Source organism: Lichenostomus cassidix, chromosome 5 (genome assembly GCF_008360975.1).
Source record: "Lichenostomus cassidix isolate B80296 chromosome 5, HeHo_3.0, whole genome shotgun sequence".
In the NCBI taxonomy this organism is placed as follows: Eukaryota; Metazoa; Chordata; class Aves; order Passeriformes; family Meliphagidae; genus Lichenostomus; species Lichenostomus cassidix.
The window spans coordinates 54,341,234-54,359,231 of NC_139486.1; the positions used below are offsets into that span (position 1 = coordinate 54,341,234).

Below are 17,998 nucleotides of genomic sequence, written 5' to 3' on the forward strand. Positions count from 1 at the left end.
CTTGAGTCTTACCTAGTTAGTTATTTCTGGCAGTTTTTGATCCTTGGTTTGACTGCTTCTCACTTTATTGTGAAATTGACTGGTTACTATGTTCAGTACCTGCCACGTGCAGATAGTTCATTGTTTTGTCTTTGCAGGGTGGCAGAACTGGTTCTGGGTTTGTGCTGCTCTCCGTTGGTGGTGCTCTCTACAGCTGTCTGTGGAAAGGAGATTTGGTGTGCTCTTGGTGGGGATTCTTGTGCACTAAAATGACATCCAGGGGAAATCTGTGGGGATGGTGCCTTGGCCTGTGGGAATGGAGCAGCAGTCTGGACACAGAAATGCAGTGCAGCAATGCAAAGTGACAGTAGTGTGCCATTAACTGTTGATGAACATTTGCAATCCCTGCCCTCCCCAGGCTGGGCATGCAATTCCTGCAGTTACCACGTGTGGGACAGAGATGATGCCAGCTATCCTCAGCCCTCCTTTGAGCTGGCAAAGCAATGGCATGGCTCTGGAGCTGCTCTGTGTGCAGTTTTGATGTATTAGGTTTAAAATGACTACCTAAAATAATGCTTGCTTGGGTGTAACATCCAGTTAGAAAGTTTGCAAGGCTTGACCCTGTGTGCCAAAGCGTATTTTAAAGGTAAAAAATCGAATAACTGAAGTGACTGAGCAGGTTATTTAATGTCAGACCAAAGCATATAAACACTGTCGCTTGTTTAATGCCCACTGCTGAAGTCTAGAATTGTTAATAGGTGCAAATTGCCTTCTAGTGTGTGTGATACAATCCTAGTTAATAAACTTCTTAGTGTGTGACAATGATTAAATTTAAAGGGCTTTTAGGGTGAGGTTGACATGCATTCAGTTTATAAAGCAGTTCATCTTAGCCAGTGGTACTGCTACTTGTGAGCAACTAAAGCTTTAATGAGCAATTTGTTCCAAAATACACAGGTGAGAATATGGGAACTCTTTCATTGGCTGCTGGGACTGCTTTTTCCTAACATTTGATGTTGTTTTGAATAAACCTCCCCCATTCCGTTGTGCAGAATGTTTGTGGTGAGAGGTGTGCTGGCCCCGTGATCACAGGAACTTGAAAGACTTCTATAATGTTGATCCCTAGAATACAGAAGTTACAGTGTTACAAGAGTGTATCATTAGAAAGTTCTGTTGTCTGAAATCTGTTAATTCTTTGCTGGAAATTCCAGTCCTGTGATCCCTGGATAGTTCTCTCTCAGTTGTGCTGGAATGGCTGTTGCCACCTGGGCACATGTGGCTCATGTTCAGCTGTTTTTGCAGCATCCCCAGGTCCTTTTCCATTGGGCTCTTTTCAGCCACTCTGCCCCAGCCTGTGGTGCTGCCTGGGCTTGTGTGACCCAAGGGCAGGATTTGGCACTTGGCCTCACTGAACCTGCTGCAGTTGTGTCCTCAGCCCATGGATCCAGCCTGTCCTGATCCCTCTGCAGTTGTGTCCTCAGCCCATGGATCCAGCCTGTCCTGATCCCTCTGCAGTTGTGTCCTCAGCCCATGGATCCAGCCTGTCCTGATCCCTCTGCAGTTGTGTCCTCAGCCCATGGATCCAGCCTGTCCTGATCCCTCTGCAGTTGTGTCCTCAGCCCATGGATCCAGCCTGTCCTGATCCCTCTGCAGAGCCTTCCTGCCCTTCAGCAGATCAATTCTTGCCTGACCTGCAGTCTGACTGAGGCTGCCCTCGATCCTCTTGTCCAGATCATTGATTTAAGATATTGGACAGGGCTGGCCCAGCACTGATCTCTGGGGAACACCACTGGCCTTGTAGCTTATATCCATCAGCCTTTCTCCTCCTCCAACTAGCTGCCTGACTACTACTTTGCATACCTGCCTCAGAACAAAATTTTAAATACTTTTAGCACTTGCATTCTTCCCCTTCCTACCAAAGAACTTCTACACAGTTTTGTATGTTGTGCAAAAGGCATAAATCAAGATGTACAGTAACCTGCTTCTGCTCATGCAGCCACGGACTTGGCTTTTAAGGTGACAGAGCATTTCCCACTGTGAGGCTTTGTTTGCACTGATTATCTGTGCCTGGATGCTTTGGGCTGTGGTTTCTCTGTGTCAACAATGTGGTAGTTTAAGACCTCAACTTCCTACTGCAGAAATGACATGTTTTTGTAGGTGCTACTCTTAGCAACAGGCGCTGCAAGAAATGACAGATGGGGTGAGCTGGGAGACTGCTGCTCTGGTGACATTTGCCTCTGATAAGTGGTCAGTGAAGGTGCACTGTAAAATGTAAGCTCGTGTAGTAAGCACTGATGCAATGCTAGTTAAACCATAGGTGCAATTGGCACAGCTCCTTTCCAAAGGTGTCTCTGGTTTTGGAATTAGGAGGTTTAGTGGTTGGTTTGAATTTATCTAAGTAATTTGTCGGTCAAGCTGGTGGGTATCTACCTAATAGAACGGGCTTTGGGTGTGAAATAGGATGCAGACTTTAACATAGGGTCAATTTTTTCTTCTAAAATACTTTAACTACTGATGACTTCAGGCTACAACACTTAAAAAACTACTGGTTGTGAATTTCTGAGACATTAATTTTTTTTTTTTTTTGCATTGCAGAATAAAAAGCCAAACCCAGTGCTTCTTACTAACCATTTCCACTGGAATTTACCAGCAGAGAGAATCCCTCAGGAGAATAGATAGCCCTAAGATCAGAGCTGCTGCTCCTCTGTGCTAGGGAAATCTGGAGATTGCAGCTTCAATTACACACTGCTGGTAGCAGGGCCACCGTGCCAGGGCAATTGGCAGCTACATGCAACTCTGGTCCCAGGAGGCTGGATCAGCTGGAAGGGTGAATCCCGAGGAAAGGAGACTTTATTTGCTCTGATACAATGTGCAGAAGTTGCCCTTTGCAGGCTGTATGTGATCAACATCTCTCACAGTCTCAGAACTGAGGATGAAACATGAATTGTAAAACTTTGTGTTGGCCTTGGGGAGCTTAGGCTGGTGGGAGGAACACTGGGAAGCTCAGGTTTGGTCTATAATCTGATCTGTGGTCATCCTGACAGCTAAAATTGGATTGCTGCAAAGTCCATTTTCTATAAAGAAGATTGTCAGAAGATGCTGTACATTTTTCAAGGCACCTTTCTAACATGCATTGCTGTAATGGTGGAAGTGTGGGTATTATTTTCTTTACCTGAAAGCTGTAAAATATTTGAGTGAAATTGTAAAAGCAGTCAGAGAATCTCATCAGTTTAATTGCACAGTTTCAGTGCTTCTAGCAGGAAATGTACAGCGTGTGACAATTCAGCTTTGTAAGTAGATCAATAGAACAGATTAGTTCAGTTTTTATAGAAGTCGCAAATACTAGAGAGATAGTGGGATCATGGTTTCTAAACCTTAAACCACACTTTCCTGCACAACAATCTGCAAAGATAATCTCCTCTGTAAAGCAGGTATGTGATTTTCAGCTGCAAGGAAACTTCTTTTTTCACAAGGGCTAAATGAGTGTTGTTTATTTGCTCGTGCATCCCATGTTGCCTTCTGGTTTGCGCTTGAGTGATCAAGCGTTTTGTGAAGTGCAGGGCTTGTCATGAGCCATTTTGTGCCTCTTCGTGTTTGCAGTGCCAGGCTTCAGCCAGCAGGAATGGAGCCCCTGGATGTGCTGAGGAATTGTTTGGTGTGCAAATGGGAGCTGCAGAGGAGAGACCCCAGAATGCTGCCCTGTCTCCATTCCTTCTGTAAGGACTGTCTGCCGGATTTGATTCAAGGGTACAGCTGCATTCCCACTGAGTATGAAGTTCTCTATGAAGGTAATGTTTGAGAATCTCAGGCTTGTGCTCTGTGCAGTACAGTATTATAAAAAGAGGTAGAGTGAGAAGTATTTTTGGAAGCCTATTCTACAGCACTGCTTTGAATTTATAAACTAGGGGAATCAAGGTTGTTATGAGCAGAGAGTGGACTGGGGACAAACCTCCTTCCTTATGGTTTTCATCCAACAGCAATGTTTTGAGGAGAAATGACACAGTCAGGGAACATTTAACTTTTGTCAGAATGGGCTGAATGTTTCATTTATCAAGTTGAATACTTGATTTTCTTAGCTTAATAAATTAATAAATGTTACCAGACAGCTTCCAGACTGAATCCATTTGCAATCTTTTTGACATGTTGGACATTTCTATGGTACAGGTTGTGATAGCTTTATTCTTCCTTCAACTCCTCCTTCCTTGCCTCCCCAACAACACCACAAAACCATCCAGTTGTTTCTAACAGAGGTCATAATAATTATTAGAATATGTGTATTCTGGTGCACCGAAACTCTTCCTTTTATCTCATTGTGAATATTGTTTCTTTCTACCTGAACCCTTGTGGCTGTAACTCACCATAACAAGCTGGGTAAACTAGTGAGGATGAGAAGCATTTTTAAGCTGTGCCTTTTGAGATCCTGAAGGTATTTGTACAGTTTTTGGCAGTGATGTTACTAGAAAATGTGTAACTTTTTGTTTTTTTGGAGTAAAACCTAGATGACAAAATATAGTAATTTTGACTGAATAAGTCTTAATTGCCGTGGGGAAGCATTCCAGACTCATTACTAATTTATGAGAAGAGCAAAGGCTTATAGAGAACTTGTTATTTTCACAGGTTTTGAACTTCAGTTGAGTAAGAGGCATCATTTATGATCTCTTCCATAGCAGATTTTAGACACATGTAGGAAGAGAGGATGCCTTCCCTGAGGTGATGATGGTCAGAATGGATGAGATAACATAAACTAGACTGGTTCAGGTTTGAGAACAAATGGAATCAGTGTTAAGAGGTCACTGTTGAAAGGCTAGCAAAACACAAAAGCTAAAGGAAAAAGCAAGGGGAAAAGGCTGTTCATGTGTGGGGTACAGACAGAAAAAGGTATGAAGGTAGGAGAAGGAGAGAAAGAGAGCAAGGCAGCAGGCCTAAAGTCTGAGGGACCTCTCTGTAATAAAACACTGTTGAAACAAGCACTCCATCACTTTTTAGGTATCCTCATTTGACATCTCAGCCATTCCTCTCCTCCTCCTTTCTGTTTACTAAGTGGAAAAGTGAATTAGTGATCTTGGATGAAGTGCAGCTAAAGGTTCTCATGGGTTGGTAAAATATTGGATATTTCTTTAAGCTGAATCAGGAATTCAAATAGATCAGGATTTGTTTGTCTATATCAAAATGGAATTAATACTAGTTTATTTCTGTATTCCTGAAGTGTCTCTGTTTCCTTCTTCATTGTTTTGTAGATAGGGAACTTCTGTGGGAAAGAGGAAGACTAGAGAAAAGAAATAATGAGCAATGATGACCCAGTAAATGAAGTGAGACAGCAGGTGCAGAGACTCAGTTAATCTATGAGCAAGGAAAGCAGCAAAACCAAAACATCTGTGACTCTTTATTAAGTCAATGACTGAAACTGCAGCCACCATAGGTCAGGCAGGATAAATTTGTGAGCTCTGCTGATGGCATTGTGGTGTTAAATGTTGCCTGTCTTATCTTTACCCATCGCTGAGTTATGGGCAGTGCAATTCCAACTCAGTTCTCAGTGTTATCTTTTAAGGATGACCATATAAAGGTGCTAATGATAAACTGTAAGTGCAAGTGCTCAACCATTTTAGCTGAGTAAAAATGAAAGGTTGCCTGTAGGAAAAATGTGTTCCTTACTACGAATTCTTTAAACAAAATGTAAGGATGGAAAAAATGAGTGCATTTCCAAGTGAAGTCATTCTGGCATTTGTCACAAAAAGAATATTTGAATGTGCAGGTGTCTGTATGCTTTACCACAAGTAGTTCTCTACTAACATACAGCTCTTTTCTAGTTTATTGTTTTGTATTGAAATTGCTGAGAAGCTGGAGGTAAGTGGTCCTGGCATTTGATGGGGGTTGGTGTTGGAACTTCCTTTTATTCCTGTGTGTGTTTAAGGTGACTCATGAATGAAAAGCCAGATATGATACCCAGAGCTCTTATTGGAAAAGCTTCAAATCCATCAGAATTTATACATAACTGTGAGAACTGAGAGTTTGGGAGTAATCTGAGTGGACAAAGAAAATTATTTTTGTGAGTTTGGCTCCTACATACGTGTTTTCTATGATGGGAACTTTAAGATTCTTAGTCTTCCTTTTCTGTTTTGTTTTTTTTGTTTGTGTTTTTTTGGTTTTTTGGCTTTTTTTACTTTTTTTGCAGGCCAGTGTTGCTTTCCTATTTTTATTCCTTGTCTTTCTGTAACAGAGAACCCACATTCTCCTCCTCTGCAGATCTGCGTGTTATGTGCTTCCAGTCTGTTTACTGGATGGGAAAGAATGATTTTAGAGAGGGCTTGGGTAAGAAAAAGAGAAAATTCTCGCATCCCTAGAGATGGAAATCTCTCAGATGAGGACTTTCCCAGGCTCCTACCTGTGTGAATTGCCACTCATGGTACAATGTTGGTTCTTGCATCTGCCTTGGCCTCTTGGTCTGCCTCTTTCTCATGAAGTTCTCAATACATTCAAAACCAGGTTCATCCATGTTCCTGTGCTTGTCCCTCCTCCCTGAACTGGAGGTGGATGCCAAAATAAATTACCCCACATCTGTGAGTCTTCCTCTCTGTAAGATGTTCAATGATAAAAATTGATTTATTGCTTTAAATCTCACCAACACAATAACTCCAAAAGCAGTCAGATGAGGACCAGTGGAGGTGCATTGTTGTGAGAAGTTCATATTTTTGCAAGACTGTCTCAGCTAAAGGGTCTGTCTTTTTTTGGGGGTTTTTCCCATAAAAAATAAGAAAAATCACAAGTTGTTGCTGCTCAATCACAGTTAAAACCCCTGAGAACAAGGCAGAAAAGATGTACTGAAACACCTTACAGATTTATGTTAACTGGTATTCTTGACATTTTATGACTAAATTGGGTAATTAGCCTTACCTGTAAAGAAACATGTGATTATTAGGTGCCCAGCTTTGTAAATTGCTTTGTGAACTGGTGGATTTAATTGCATTATGTTTTTGTATTGAACTCATGTGTTGAGCTATTATTTTCTGCAATTTCATTTTTAAAAGGGTCTTTGCCCTTTTGTACTTCTCTAGGTTGGATAACAAAAATCCTGGAAAATGGCTGCATAATTTCTACCCATATTCTCTGCATAAGCCAAAAACTGCCCATGTTTGTGCTGTGTTAATTAATGACAAGAAATAAAATAGGGTTATGTATTAGAGAAATGCAAACTGATTGGGTAAAACCAGGAGAAAACCAGTTTCAGTGTGAAGTTTTGGCACAGGAAGTGATGTGCACTGCCTGCAGGAGACTCCAGGTGTCAACACACAGTGGCTTAGCTTGTATTAAGCCTGTATTTAAATAATAAAAAAATAAACAACAAAAAAAAACCAACAAAAAAACCAAAAAGCCATCTACAGAGTCCTTTAAACCACAATTTAGTTTACAGTGAGACAGTTTGGCTGCCTTGGTACAGCTGTAGGACCCCAGTAACCTTGTTTTGATACTCATGAAGCAAGTGATGCAATGATCTGTTAATTGTGAAGGAGAACACCCTTTTGCTTTGACTGGAGTCACTTAACTCCAGTGCATGTTTTACCTCCAAAAAGGGAAGTAGAAAGGTTCTAAACAGAGAAACTGCTCGTAATGTATGTATTTAGTCAACTTAAAATGGGTTTAAAGTTAGTCAGCCCTTTGCACTGTGCTGTTTGGCTGCCAGATCCAAAAGGCAAGTGAAACAATGAGGGGTTTAGTTATATAAATATGAAACTGGAAAGTGGGAGGTTGTCTTCAGAGCTGTTTCCTATAACCTATAATTGGGTCTCCAAGGAAGTGTAAATTATGCCTGCAGCTTGAGCTGTAGTTAATTCTCTCTGAGAATAATTATTCTGATGGTTGTTGGAGGAAAAAGAGCAGAGGAATAGGTGCAACATGTAGATAGCAAGTACAAATGTGGTGTGTATATTAGCTCCACTGTTTGTTTCTTTATGCTAATCAATTCTCATGGTAATAATAAGTAAATTATCTGCATTGATTTATTTCTGAAGCAGCCAGCTTGAGTGCTCTTTCTGTTTAAGCCTGACCAGACTGGAAGACCTTGAAACAAAACTGTGAGTTGTGGCTTTTCATGTGCTTGGTGTCCATAGGTGGTGGAGAGGTTACAGCTGGCACTTCCAGAGATGATTTCTGCAAATAATCCATAGTTGTGCCACTTACAAATTAGATAACTGCAGTACTGGTGGAGTGAAAACTTGAAAGGACTCAGAAATTCTAGTTTATTTATTTGTGCTTCCACCAAGGGACACTGAGTGTTATTATTCCTGTGTCCAGTGCAGTGTGGCAGCTTCCAGGGACAGAAAAAGAGCTGTGGGATGTGAGAGATAACAGGATAAGGCAGAAACTTCTTGTTGTCCTGAAAGCTGATTTTGGATATCCCAGGTGTGGAGTTGGAGTGTCCAGACTGGGCTTCTGTGTCTGACTGATGGATCCACTGCCTTTGAATTTCCTTTTTCCCCCCAACCCTCTGTCGAGTTACTCTTGCTGATGGGAGTGCAGAGATGGAAATGAACACAGTGGCTTCATGAAAAAGGGCTGCAAACTAATTCAGCAAAGTAAACATCTGCTGCTGAAACTTTTCAGGGCTCAGAGGTGCCTGTGCATGAGCCCAGCCACACACAGGGTAACACATCTCTTGCTGGTGCTTTTTGGGCTGATGTTCAGATGAGCAAGCCTGCTGTGGAGGGCAGTGAAAGGAGTTAAAGAGGGGCACAATTCCGAGTGCTAAACGGCAGGAGGCAATAAACTTCTAAAAGATAAGTTATGCAAATGTTCTTACCTCCTTCCTCCCAATTTAATTTCCATGCAAAAATAGAATGTGTCAACATCTCTCTCAGCTTTTTGCTACTTCTATAGGTTTTGCTGTCAATAATGGCCTCCCTTTAGGCATCACAATTGTACCATAGCTGAATTTGGCTCCTGATCTGAATAGGTAAACTGTTTGAGTCCTGCAATTCCTTGTTGAGTTGCTGCTTAGATCCAGGAATTGCATCATTCTCTTATGTACAAACACGGAGTCTCCAGGGCTCCTGACTACTCTTCCCTTCACCCACAGTGCTGTAATAATGATATATTTAAATGAGCTGTCTGCAAAGCACAGGTTCTTAAAACAGATTAACAGTGATGTTTGGAGGCAGCACTCAGGTAGGAAGGCAAAAAAAATACTTAGGGAATGGTCTGCAAAAAGTATCGTGGGATGAATGGCATTGTAAGACCTGCTGTTCCCTGGATCTGGAAAAGCTCTTCCCTTTCCCTCTGCTCCAGTCTTTTCTGAGGATTCTGTGAAGACCCAGGCAAGAAAGGAAGTAGGACACTGCTATTCATTTTGACTATGGGATTTTTATTGAGGAAAGTTCCAACCAAGGCAAGCTTTCAGAGGCCCAAATGAATTTGAGAGGCAAGGGCAAGAAAGAAGACAAGAGGAAAAAACCTCTGCACCTTGTAGTGGCTCAGTTCATCTTTCCTCCCTGCTGGTTTGCCAGCATTCCTGGCTAAAGAGGAGGCAGCAGCCCCAGGTAGCTGTGAGAGGTGCAGGGACTTCAGTTTGCTGCCTGATTCCAGGGAATTCCTGTGTGTGCAGTGCTTCCCACCCACCTGTCCCCGAGCACAGGGGACTCTCTGGGCAGCTCTCTGGCTCTTTATCCAGAGCACAGGTAAGGGTTTTCCAGGAAAATGTGCCTTACTGGTGGTTTGCACTCTGAGCTTTGTGCTGCTGCTGGGGGCTGTTTGTAAATAGGTGTGTGAGGTTTGCTTAATTTCGGGTTAATTCCTCCACAAACCATTTTGTAGTGCATTTATTATGCCAAGATAACTTTTGACTCTTTGGGGGATTCATGTTGAAAAAGGTTGGACATTTCCAGAGAGCACAGGTTTTTATTAAGGGGAAAAGGTATCAAATAAGAAACCCAATTAGATGAGCAAGTGGGATATCCAAAGCCACCATGCTCAGGCAATCCCTCTTTTAGCAAGGAAAAAATCTGTCACCTGTGCTTGTAATAAGGTTTTAAATACAGAATTCAGTATTAGGTGGTTTTGACTGGCCTGCCTGTGAGTAGGAAATTACTTCCAACACTCTATTGCCATGGTGTCCCATTATTTTTTCTGTTAACTTTTATACTCTTCTAAATTTTTATTAAATTAAGCTGAGGACTCTGCACGTCTTATGTTTATCTCAAGGGATTTTTAGATTTGAAATCATTATAATTTACAGTTAGTTGGATATTTCAGCTACACTGTGACATTTACACAATCAAAGCTGTGCTTGGTGGTCTGTGGTGGTCAGTCTAACACAAAGCTCTGACATGTGCAACTTGTTCCTTGTGTGTTTCTGGAGCAACACTGATTTTAGTAGCATAACTTGGATCTAAAACCTGGGAGAAGATTGTTCTGTGCCATCCAGGGTGTCACTTTTAGGTATCCCTTTGTATTAATCAGTAGTAATGTCCTTTACCTTCAAGCTCTTGATTGCATTTCTCAGCATATATCTAAGGGAGGCTTTTGTACAAAACTGAAATCCATGCATGATTTATGTTTTCTAAGTGTGAAAGTTGTTGAAGTTCTCTTTAATTTTTTTTTTAAATGTAAGGACACTTAAAAGATGGTCTTGCTTGTTATCAAATTAATGCATTCTAATTACCCTGCATTCTATACTTCACTGGTTTGTAACAAATTAGCAGAATTTAAAATTCACATCAATGTGCCTGAGGCCATCAGCATTCCATGAAATATCATTCAATTGGTATAAATTGATTTATCATTCTGCACTAGCTGAATAGTGTTGGAACATAATGAAATAGTAACTTCAGTAGTAACTTTTCTTTACCTTATGTGGTATGTCAGTAGAAGCTGTCATTGCTGTGACAGAGCCCTGTGTTTCCCTGCTGGCAGCTGTTCCCAGAGATTATTTTTGTGTGCTCACCCACCTGGCTTGTAAAGGAGAGAGTAGCTGTGGAAGTCAGGGGGTTTCTTACTTCAGAAAGTAACCTGTTGGCTATCTCCCTTCTGGTCAATTTGCAGAGCATTATGTAGTCTTGGTATGGAGGTTTTCTCTCAGTGTTAGCCACATCAAGAGCTGGCAAGGCTGTTATGGGAGAAGGAAATTGGTTCCAAGTCTCCAGGGGCTCCAGGCGACTCTGTGAAGTCAGGAGTTGGTTCCTATTGCCTGCACTGAGAATTGGAGCATGTCCTGTGAGACTGAGCTGAGAAGCTGCTTGCAGAGCTGCTTTGCTTCCTGGCTTATCAATCAGAATGGATCTCTGTTTTATCCCTGCTGCTGTCCCAGCTGTGTCACTCCGTGCAGGGCTGGCAGGGAAACTTGAGAAGTGTTTCAGCTCCCAGGAATCAGCACTGCAATTCACCAATACTTGCAGAAAGCACCATTTGCAAGGGGCAGGAGGCACTGTCAGTGTAACACAGCTTGTCTGACCTCCTGCTGCTTTACACATCTCCAGAGAGCAGAGCTGCTAGCAGACACCTAGCAGTCTCACACACGGTGGTTTGGGAAAGCTTGGAGAGGGTTCAGTGCCACCAGTATAGAAGAATTGTGCTGTGCTGGGGTGTAATGTGAAAATGTGATTAGCTACACAAATTGTAGGTGTTTAAGATATTTTTTCAGCTGCATTCCTTATAGGAAGGATGCAAAGTAGAGGAGCTGTTTAAAAAGAGTTCTGCAGCTTTCTGCCATCATGGGCATCTTCATCTGATAATTTCTTAGCATCTTTGTAGCTAAGCCAAAGACCCTTAAACAAGACTCAAACTACATGCCTGATGAGCAGAGCATTGGAAATTGCTTGTGTTGCCCTTTCCCCTGGGGTGACTTGTGGCTGAGTACCTCAGTCACCTGTGGTACAGCCTGTCCCTTCTCATGTCTGCACCAACACCCAGGGCTGTGTGAAATGCACAGTTAAATGAGGGGTTTAGGTAGATCACAGGCTGCTGCTTGGGCCCCCAAATCACAGTTCTGTTGCAAATGCAACCTTGAAAAATAGAGAACAACTATGCTTTTGCTTTTATACAAGATTTGGGCTACAAAAAGCCCTAAACCCCATGGAAGTGGTTCTTAGAAAGGGATACTCTTGGAAGGAGATGTACCAGAGCTGAGAGCTTCTTCAAAACATTTGTGAAGGACAGTGAGAATGTTCAGACACCTGACTGTGTAGTGCTTTTGTCAGAAGTGGTAATGTAGGGATGTTGTGGGGTCTGTGTGTCCCTGTCAGTGTCAAATGCTGCTGTCAAAGCTACAGGAGCCTGGCTCTGAAAGGGGGAGACATTCAGAACTGACATTCTGCCCCTGGCCAGGGACTGCAGGAGCAATGTCCCAAGGGACAGGGAATACTAAACACCTGGAAAATGTGAGAATCTCTGATAATGGTCTAATGTGAAGAGTAATAGACAAATTAAGGTTTAATTAACTTACAGGCCACTCAGTGTTACTCATCTGTAAGCCAGGTAAGAATTTGGATGTGGAGATACCATCAATAAATACTGAAAAAAGTCAGCTGAACTGTGTTGTTTTTCTAGGAATTTTGTTGCTTTGTTTTTCTTTTCTATGTATCGAGCTAGGTCTAGCCACTTAGGGCTTGAAGAATGCCTGAGTTTCCTGGAACTGCCCACGTGTTATAAAGAAGCCACAATACTGAAGTGTGGTTTATATAATTTCCTGGTTCACATGCCTGGTGTGCATTGTTTTATTTGCAGTGGTTTTCTCTCTTTTTTTTTTTTTTTCCCCTTCTTAAATTTAGGTATCCTTTCCTGCCCTGTGTGCAAACAGACCTGCTTTGCAAGGGATGTAGTTGAGAATTTCTTCCTCAAGGACTTTCCCACTGGTGGTTCAGCTATGGCAAAGGTAAGTGAAAGCCACCAAGTTGTGGGTTGTTGAAACACCACCAGATGAACACTGAAGACAGAGCAAATCTCGTTTTGAACAACAGATTCTCTTAGTTTGCTTATGCAGCACTGTAATTACTACTTTGCTAGAGATGGACATAATGCCTTCAGAGTACTTTTAAAACTCTAGCTGAAGAATGAGTTTTGCTCTCTGCATTTTAAATAGTCCATTAAAAATATTAATACTAAGGTATCAGTGGTAATCAACATATTAGAAAGGTACTGAATGTCTTGGATTCCTCAAAGTCCTCTTTCTGCTCCCAACTCAAAGTAAACAATCCCAGAATCACAAGTGTTGGAAGTGATCTCTGGAGATCATCCAGCCCAACCCTGCTGCAAGGCAGGGTCACCTAGAAAAGGTGACACAGGAACACTCAGGTGGGTTTGAATGTCTGCAGAGAGGGAAACTCCACGACCTCCCTGGGCAGCTGTTCCAGTGCTTTGCCACCCTCAGGGTACAGAAGTTTTTCCTCATGTTGAGGTGAAACTTCTTGTGTTTCAGTTCATGGCATTGCTCCTCATCCACTGAGAAGGATCTGGCACCATCCTCTTAGCCCTGCTTTGAGATATTTATGTGCATTGAGGAGATCCTCTCAGCCTTCTCTCCTCCAGACTGAACAGCCCCAGCTCCCTCAGTCTCCTCTTAAGAGATGCTCCAGACCTCTCATCCCCTTTGTGGCCTCAGCTGGATCCTCTGCAGCAGCTCCTTGTCTCTCTTGAGCTGAGGAGCCCAGAGCTGAGCACAGCACTCTGGATGTGGCCTCACTAGAGCTGAGCAGAGGGGAGGATCAGCGCTCTGCTGACTACTGACATGATGTTACACCAACATCACCCATTAGGTCATGTGAGAAATCATGATTTTCTGATTGTCTGTTTTAATGATAAAAAGTCACATCTTATTGCAGTTTCCCATTGGGGAATACATTCAAAGGAAGACATTGGATTTCTACTTTTGCCTTGTATTGACACTGTACTTAGATGGATTTCACTTCTGTTAAATGCCCAGTTAACAGGCAGGACTATTCTCACAGCTTTGTAGCTGCCAATTTGGGTGGAGAGGAGGGACAGAGGAAATTGGGTATTGTTAAAAAGTAAAGAATATGTAACCTAATCCACAGAGTGTTCTGGGGAAATAAAAAATTAAGGTAAGCAAAGTATGTTGATATCTTCAGTTGTACATTGGTTGTAGAGTGCAATATAACTTGATCTAAAACAAGAAGGGCTATTCACATGCACTCTCCAAAGAGAAGAAGAAAATTCATAAGATACTGCTGAGTGTTTAAAATGCACTTATTGTACTGGGATTTCTTAATTACCATGACTTGCATCATTTACTTTTCAATGAGAATTTGTGTAGAAAGGAAATCAAATGAGAATATCTAATGTCTTCAAAAGCACTACATTATTTTTTCAAACCATCTTTAAAAGAAGGTTTTTCTTTTCTGTAATCCCTCAGGAGTCCTAAGAGCAGTTCAGTAATGCAGATTTCTCACTGGAGCACACAAGTACCCTAGAGCAACTTGTGAACCTTCATAGTTTTTGGCTTCCTTTTTACTGAGTCAAGTCCTGTAGCTTTGCTTGCTTTCTGTCTTTAACCACCACCATCACACCCCAAATTAAAGCCACAGTTTCACCTCAGTGTCACAGAAAGGAGAAGCACCAGATCATCCAGCTGAGACACAGCTGAGCTGCCATCATTGCCTTAATTTTCCTAGTGTGTTCAAATGGGAACCTGTCAAGGTTTGTAACACAGTGTTTTGGAAGCAAGGTGTCTCTCAGTGTGTGAGGGAGTGAAGCATGAATGATAGAATGTGCTACAGGACAGCAGCAGGAGCTTCAAAAATATGCAATTCAGATTCTCTTGCCCAAAAGCCCATTTCTGCATCATAAATAATGTAACTCTGGGAACACTCTGCAACTTAAAAGTAAAGTTAACACAGTGCAGTGTCAATACAGATTCCAGTCAGACTGAGAGCTGAACTGGTGCAGGTAAAGCTGTGTTTGAGCAGTTTTGGTTGTGGCAGAGAAGGCAGAGCATCCCTCAACTTTTCACCTCATCCCTCAGCTGGACCTAGGTGGGTACAGTTAGGTTAGACCCTTCCTTTTCTATAACAAGCTTTGTTCCCCAAATTAAATATCCTTGCATTTTGGCTGTATAAGTTTTATTAGGCTTTTTGCTTTAAATTATTTTGTGTACCTTTTGGAAAACATTGCTTCAGTTTGACAAAGTGGTGGCAAAGCCTTTATGCTTTGGTGATGCTAAAATTACATTGCTGTGCTCACTCTGCCCATTAGTACCTATTTGTGGCTGCAGTTAGCAATTCTTTTTTAGAAGAATTATCATTACAGCTATCTTGAAATGACTCTGGATTTCATTCTGGATACCAAAAGTTAAATTACCCACTTGGTTTACATGCTTCTCTGTTCATTTCCCCCTTAGTGACATGTCCAGGCAGCATGGCCTGTATAGCAAGGGACATTCCCAAAATTGTTGAATCAACAGAGAGAATACTTAATTAAGGTTTCCTGTGTCTTAAGTTTCCAGTTCACCACATGTGATATCAAGATATAGATTGAGATAATTTCTGGTCAATTCTTTAGACAATAGGAACTAAGTTTTTCAGTAATAGTATGAGGATGTCCCCATGTTGTTTCCTAAATTATCTCACCATTAGGTTGTTTTGTACATTTTTCTGACGGTTGCAACCACAGTCTTAAAATAACTTGAATTGCTTTAGTCTGAGGACCAAAAATATTAATCTTACCAGTCCAAATCCCAGTGTATTAAAGACAAGAGTTTGTATAAAAGATGTGTTATGCACGTGTGTGATTGCAGTTTGTGTTCCCAGAGCTGCTCCATGTGCAAAGAGAAGAGAGCAGCCCACAGCCTCTGCACAAGGTGCAACAGGTGGCTGTGCAGCTCATGCACAGAGGAGCACAGACACGGCCAGGAGCCTGGAGATCTCTTCCTGTCGGCATCCCTGAAAGGCTGCACAGGTACTGGGGACACCTGGGGGTTTGTTTCTTCTCACACCAGCTATTCAGCTGCACAAGGAGCAGCTGCAGGCTCTGTGCCACAGACACCATGCTCTGGCTGACTCAGCAGGACATGTGTGTGTCAGTGGGAGATTATGTGGTTTTCCCCCAGCTTTAGGGCCATTGCCTCAATCAGCATTCCACAGTGTTGGAAAGAAGTTTGGATATTTGTGATACACAGATAGGCCTTGCTCTGTCAGTATTTCTGTCCTGATTTGGACAAGGTGTGTGAGGGAGTCACATGGACAAGGTGTATGAGGGACTCACAAAGGCTGTGATCACTACAGGATGTTCCTCTCTAAGTTTGGAGTGAGAAACGTCTTCTGAGCATCCACTGCCATGAGCAAGCACAAATGAGGCTCACTGGGAAATATGCCTCATCCCTATACAGTGAAGATCCACAGAAAGTATTACCATCTCCCATTAATGCTCATCATTTCCTTTATTCATATGCCAGAAATCTTCTGCAGAGTCTGCTAACCTAAACTAATATAAGCGATTTTTAAACTTAAAATAAGGATTTATGCTGCACGCTCATCCTTGTTTATAAGGAAGATGGAATTCGAATAAAGGAATAAGGAATAAAAGAATAACAGAAAAAGGAATAAAAATTCCCCACTGATTATTTTATTTATTTATTTTTTCTTCAGGATTTTTTCTTACAGAAGACTATGTTTTAGACTTGCCATAGATGGAGTTCTTTTAAGTACTGGGTGGTCTTATCAAACAGAGTTTGAGGCACTTGAGACAAAATATGCCATTACCAGATAGAGTGTTAACAAAAGAAGTCCATAAGAAGGGCAATAATAAAAAAAGCACAGATTATATTTAAATGTTTATTGTGTCTTTTCTAGAGAATAATATAAACCAAAGTCCCCCAGCCTCCCCTCAGATGTCCTGATTGGATGGACAATATGTTTTTCTTCTTGAGTTGATGACAAGATAAGGACTGTGGTTTTGAGGCTCCAACTGTTTATAATTTCATGTCACTTTAGCTAAGGTTAGCAGCTCATATTGTTGACAAATACTGGTAAGAAAATATATGTGTGGCTTAGTCGTGGGATTGTGTGAGCTATATAAATAAAAAGGTGCAGACACATAAAAGATGAGAAAGGATTTTAATTCTTTTAATTTCTGATTTAAACTAAATTCTATGTGCTGAAAAAAACATGAACAAGGATGTTGGTAGTTCATATACAGACTAGTTAATATAAAAATTATTTGGAATGTAATTTGTGCTTTTTTATTATTGTTTTTATTATTTATATATGTTTTATCTATTTTGGACATAGATATCCCTTTAGAATAGTTCAAAGAAAGCAAAAACTAGGATATACTAGAACTCAGACCAGTAGTTTTGTTTTTTTTTTCTCTTTGCTATACTATTGTTTTCTTTCTGTGTCTCAAGGTAAAGTATGAACCTATAAAACCAAAGTTTGAGTCGTTGTGAATTATGCAGGTGGTGGGAGAATTCTGTTAGTAGAGATTGCTTTTCCAAAGTTGACATCAACTGAGTGGAGGAACAGAAATTAAAAAATTTGTTAATTATTCAAGAGATCTACCCGAGATAAAGAAAATAAAGGCTGTAGAAAATGGTGACTCAAATGATTAAATATCAGAATTTAGGGCAACTGAGCTTTCTCTGGTCACCAAGGGAGATTCTTTTTGAGATGCTAACATGGATGGTTGTGGTTAGATACCTGCTGCTAGAAAAAACAGTGTTGTGCCCTTGCCTAGGACTTGATTTCTAAGTATGAAGCTTATTTCAAAACTGGGAAGTGTGGCTCTGAGCTGAGCATAAAGTAGGTCAAGAATACCATGGCTCAGTGCCACTTGTCACTGATATGTCCCCTGAGTCAGGGGATTACCAGTGGCAGAGGCTGTGGGTCTGTGTTGCAATTAGATAATATTGATTTTATCCTTAGTTTTCATTTGAAATCTGCTTTTGTCTTAGATTTGACATGGTATTTAAAAAAACCCAATGAATTCTCTGGGATGATTGGAATCACCCAAATGCTAAAGAACCCTTCAGAGAGAGAAAAAAAGGGGAAATGATTATAAAAGACTGTGACTAGACTTCATGATA

General features: G+C 41.3%; 1 protein-coding gene across 4 annotated transcripts in view; it reads left to right on the forward strand.

Moving 5' to 3' along the window:
* Positions 1-3,440: 3,440 nt before the first annotated feature.
* TRIM66 (tripartite motif containing 66) overlaps positions 3,441-17,998 on the forward strand; it is a 43,974-nt gene continuing 29,416 nt past the window's right edge. Inside the window, exons 1-3 of one of the 4 annotated variants that reach the window (XM_085063177.1) lie at positions 3,441-3,764; positions 12,732-12,835; positions 15,726-15,873. In XM_085063177.1, the coding sequence (XP_084919303.1) occupies positions 3,545-3,764; positions 12,732-12,835; positions 15,726-15,873 (472 nt within the window). In that variant the 5' untranslated portion in view covers positions 3,441-3,544. The other 3 variants (XM_085063178.1, XM_085063180.1, XM_085063179.1) reach the window with 3 other exon arrangements.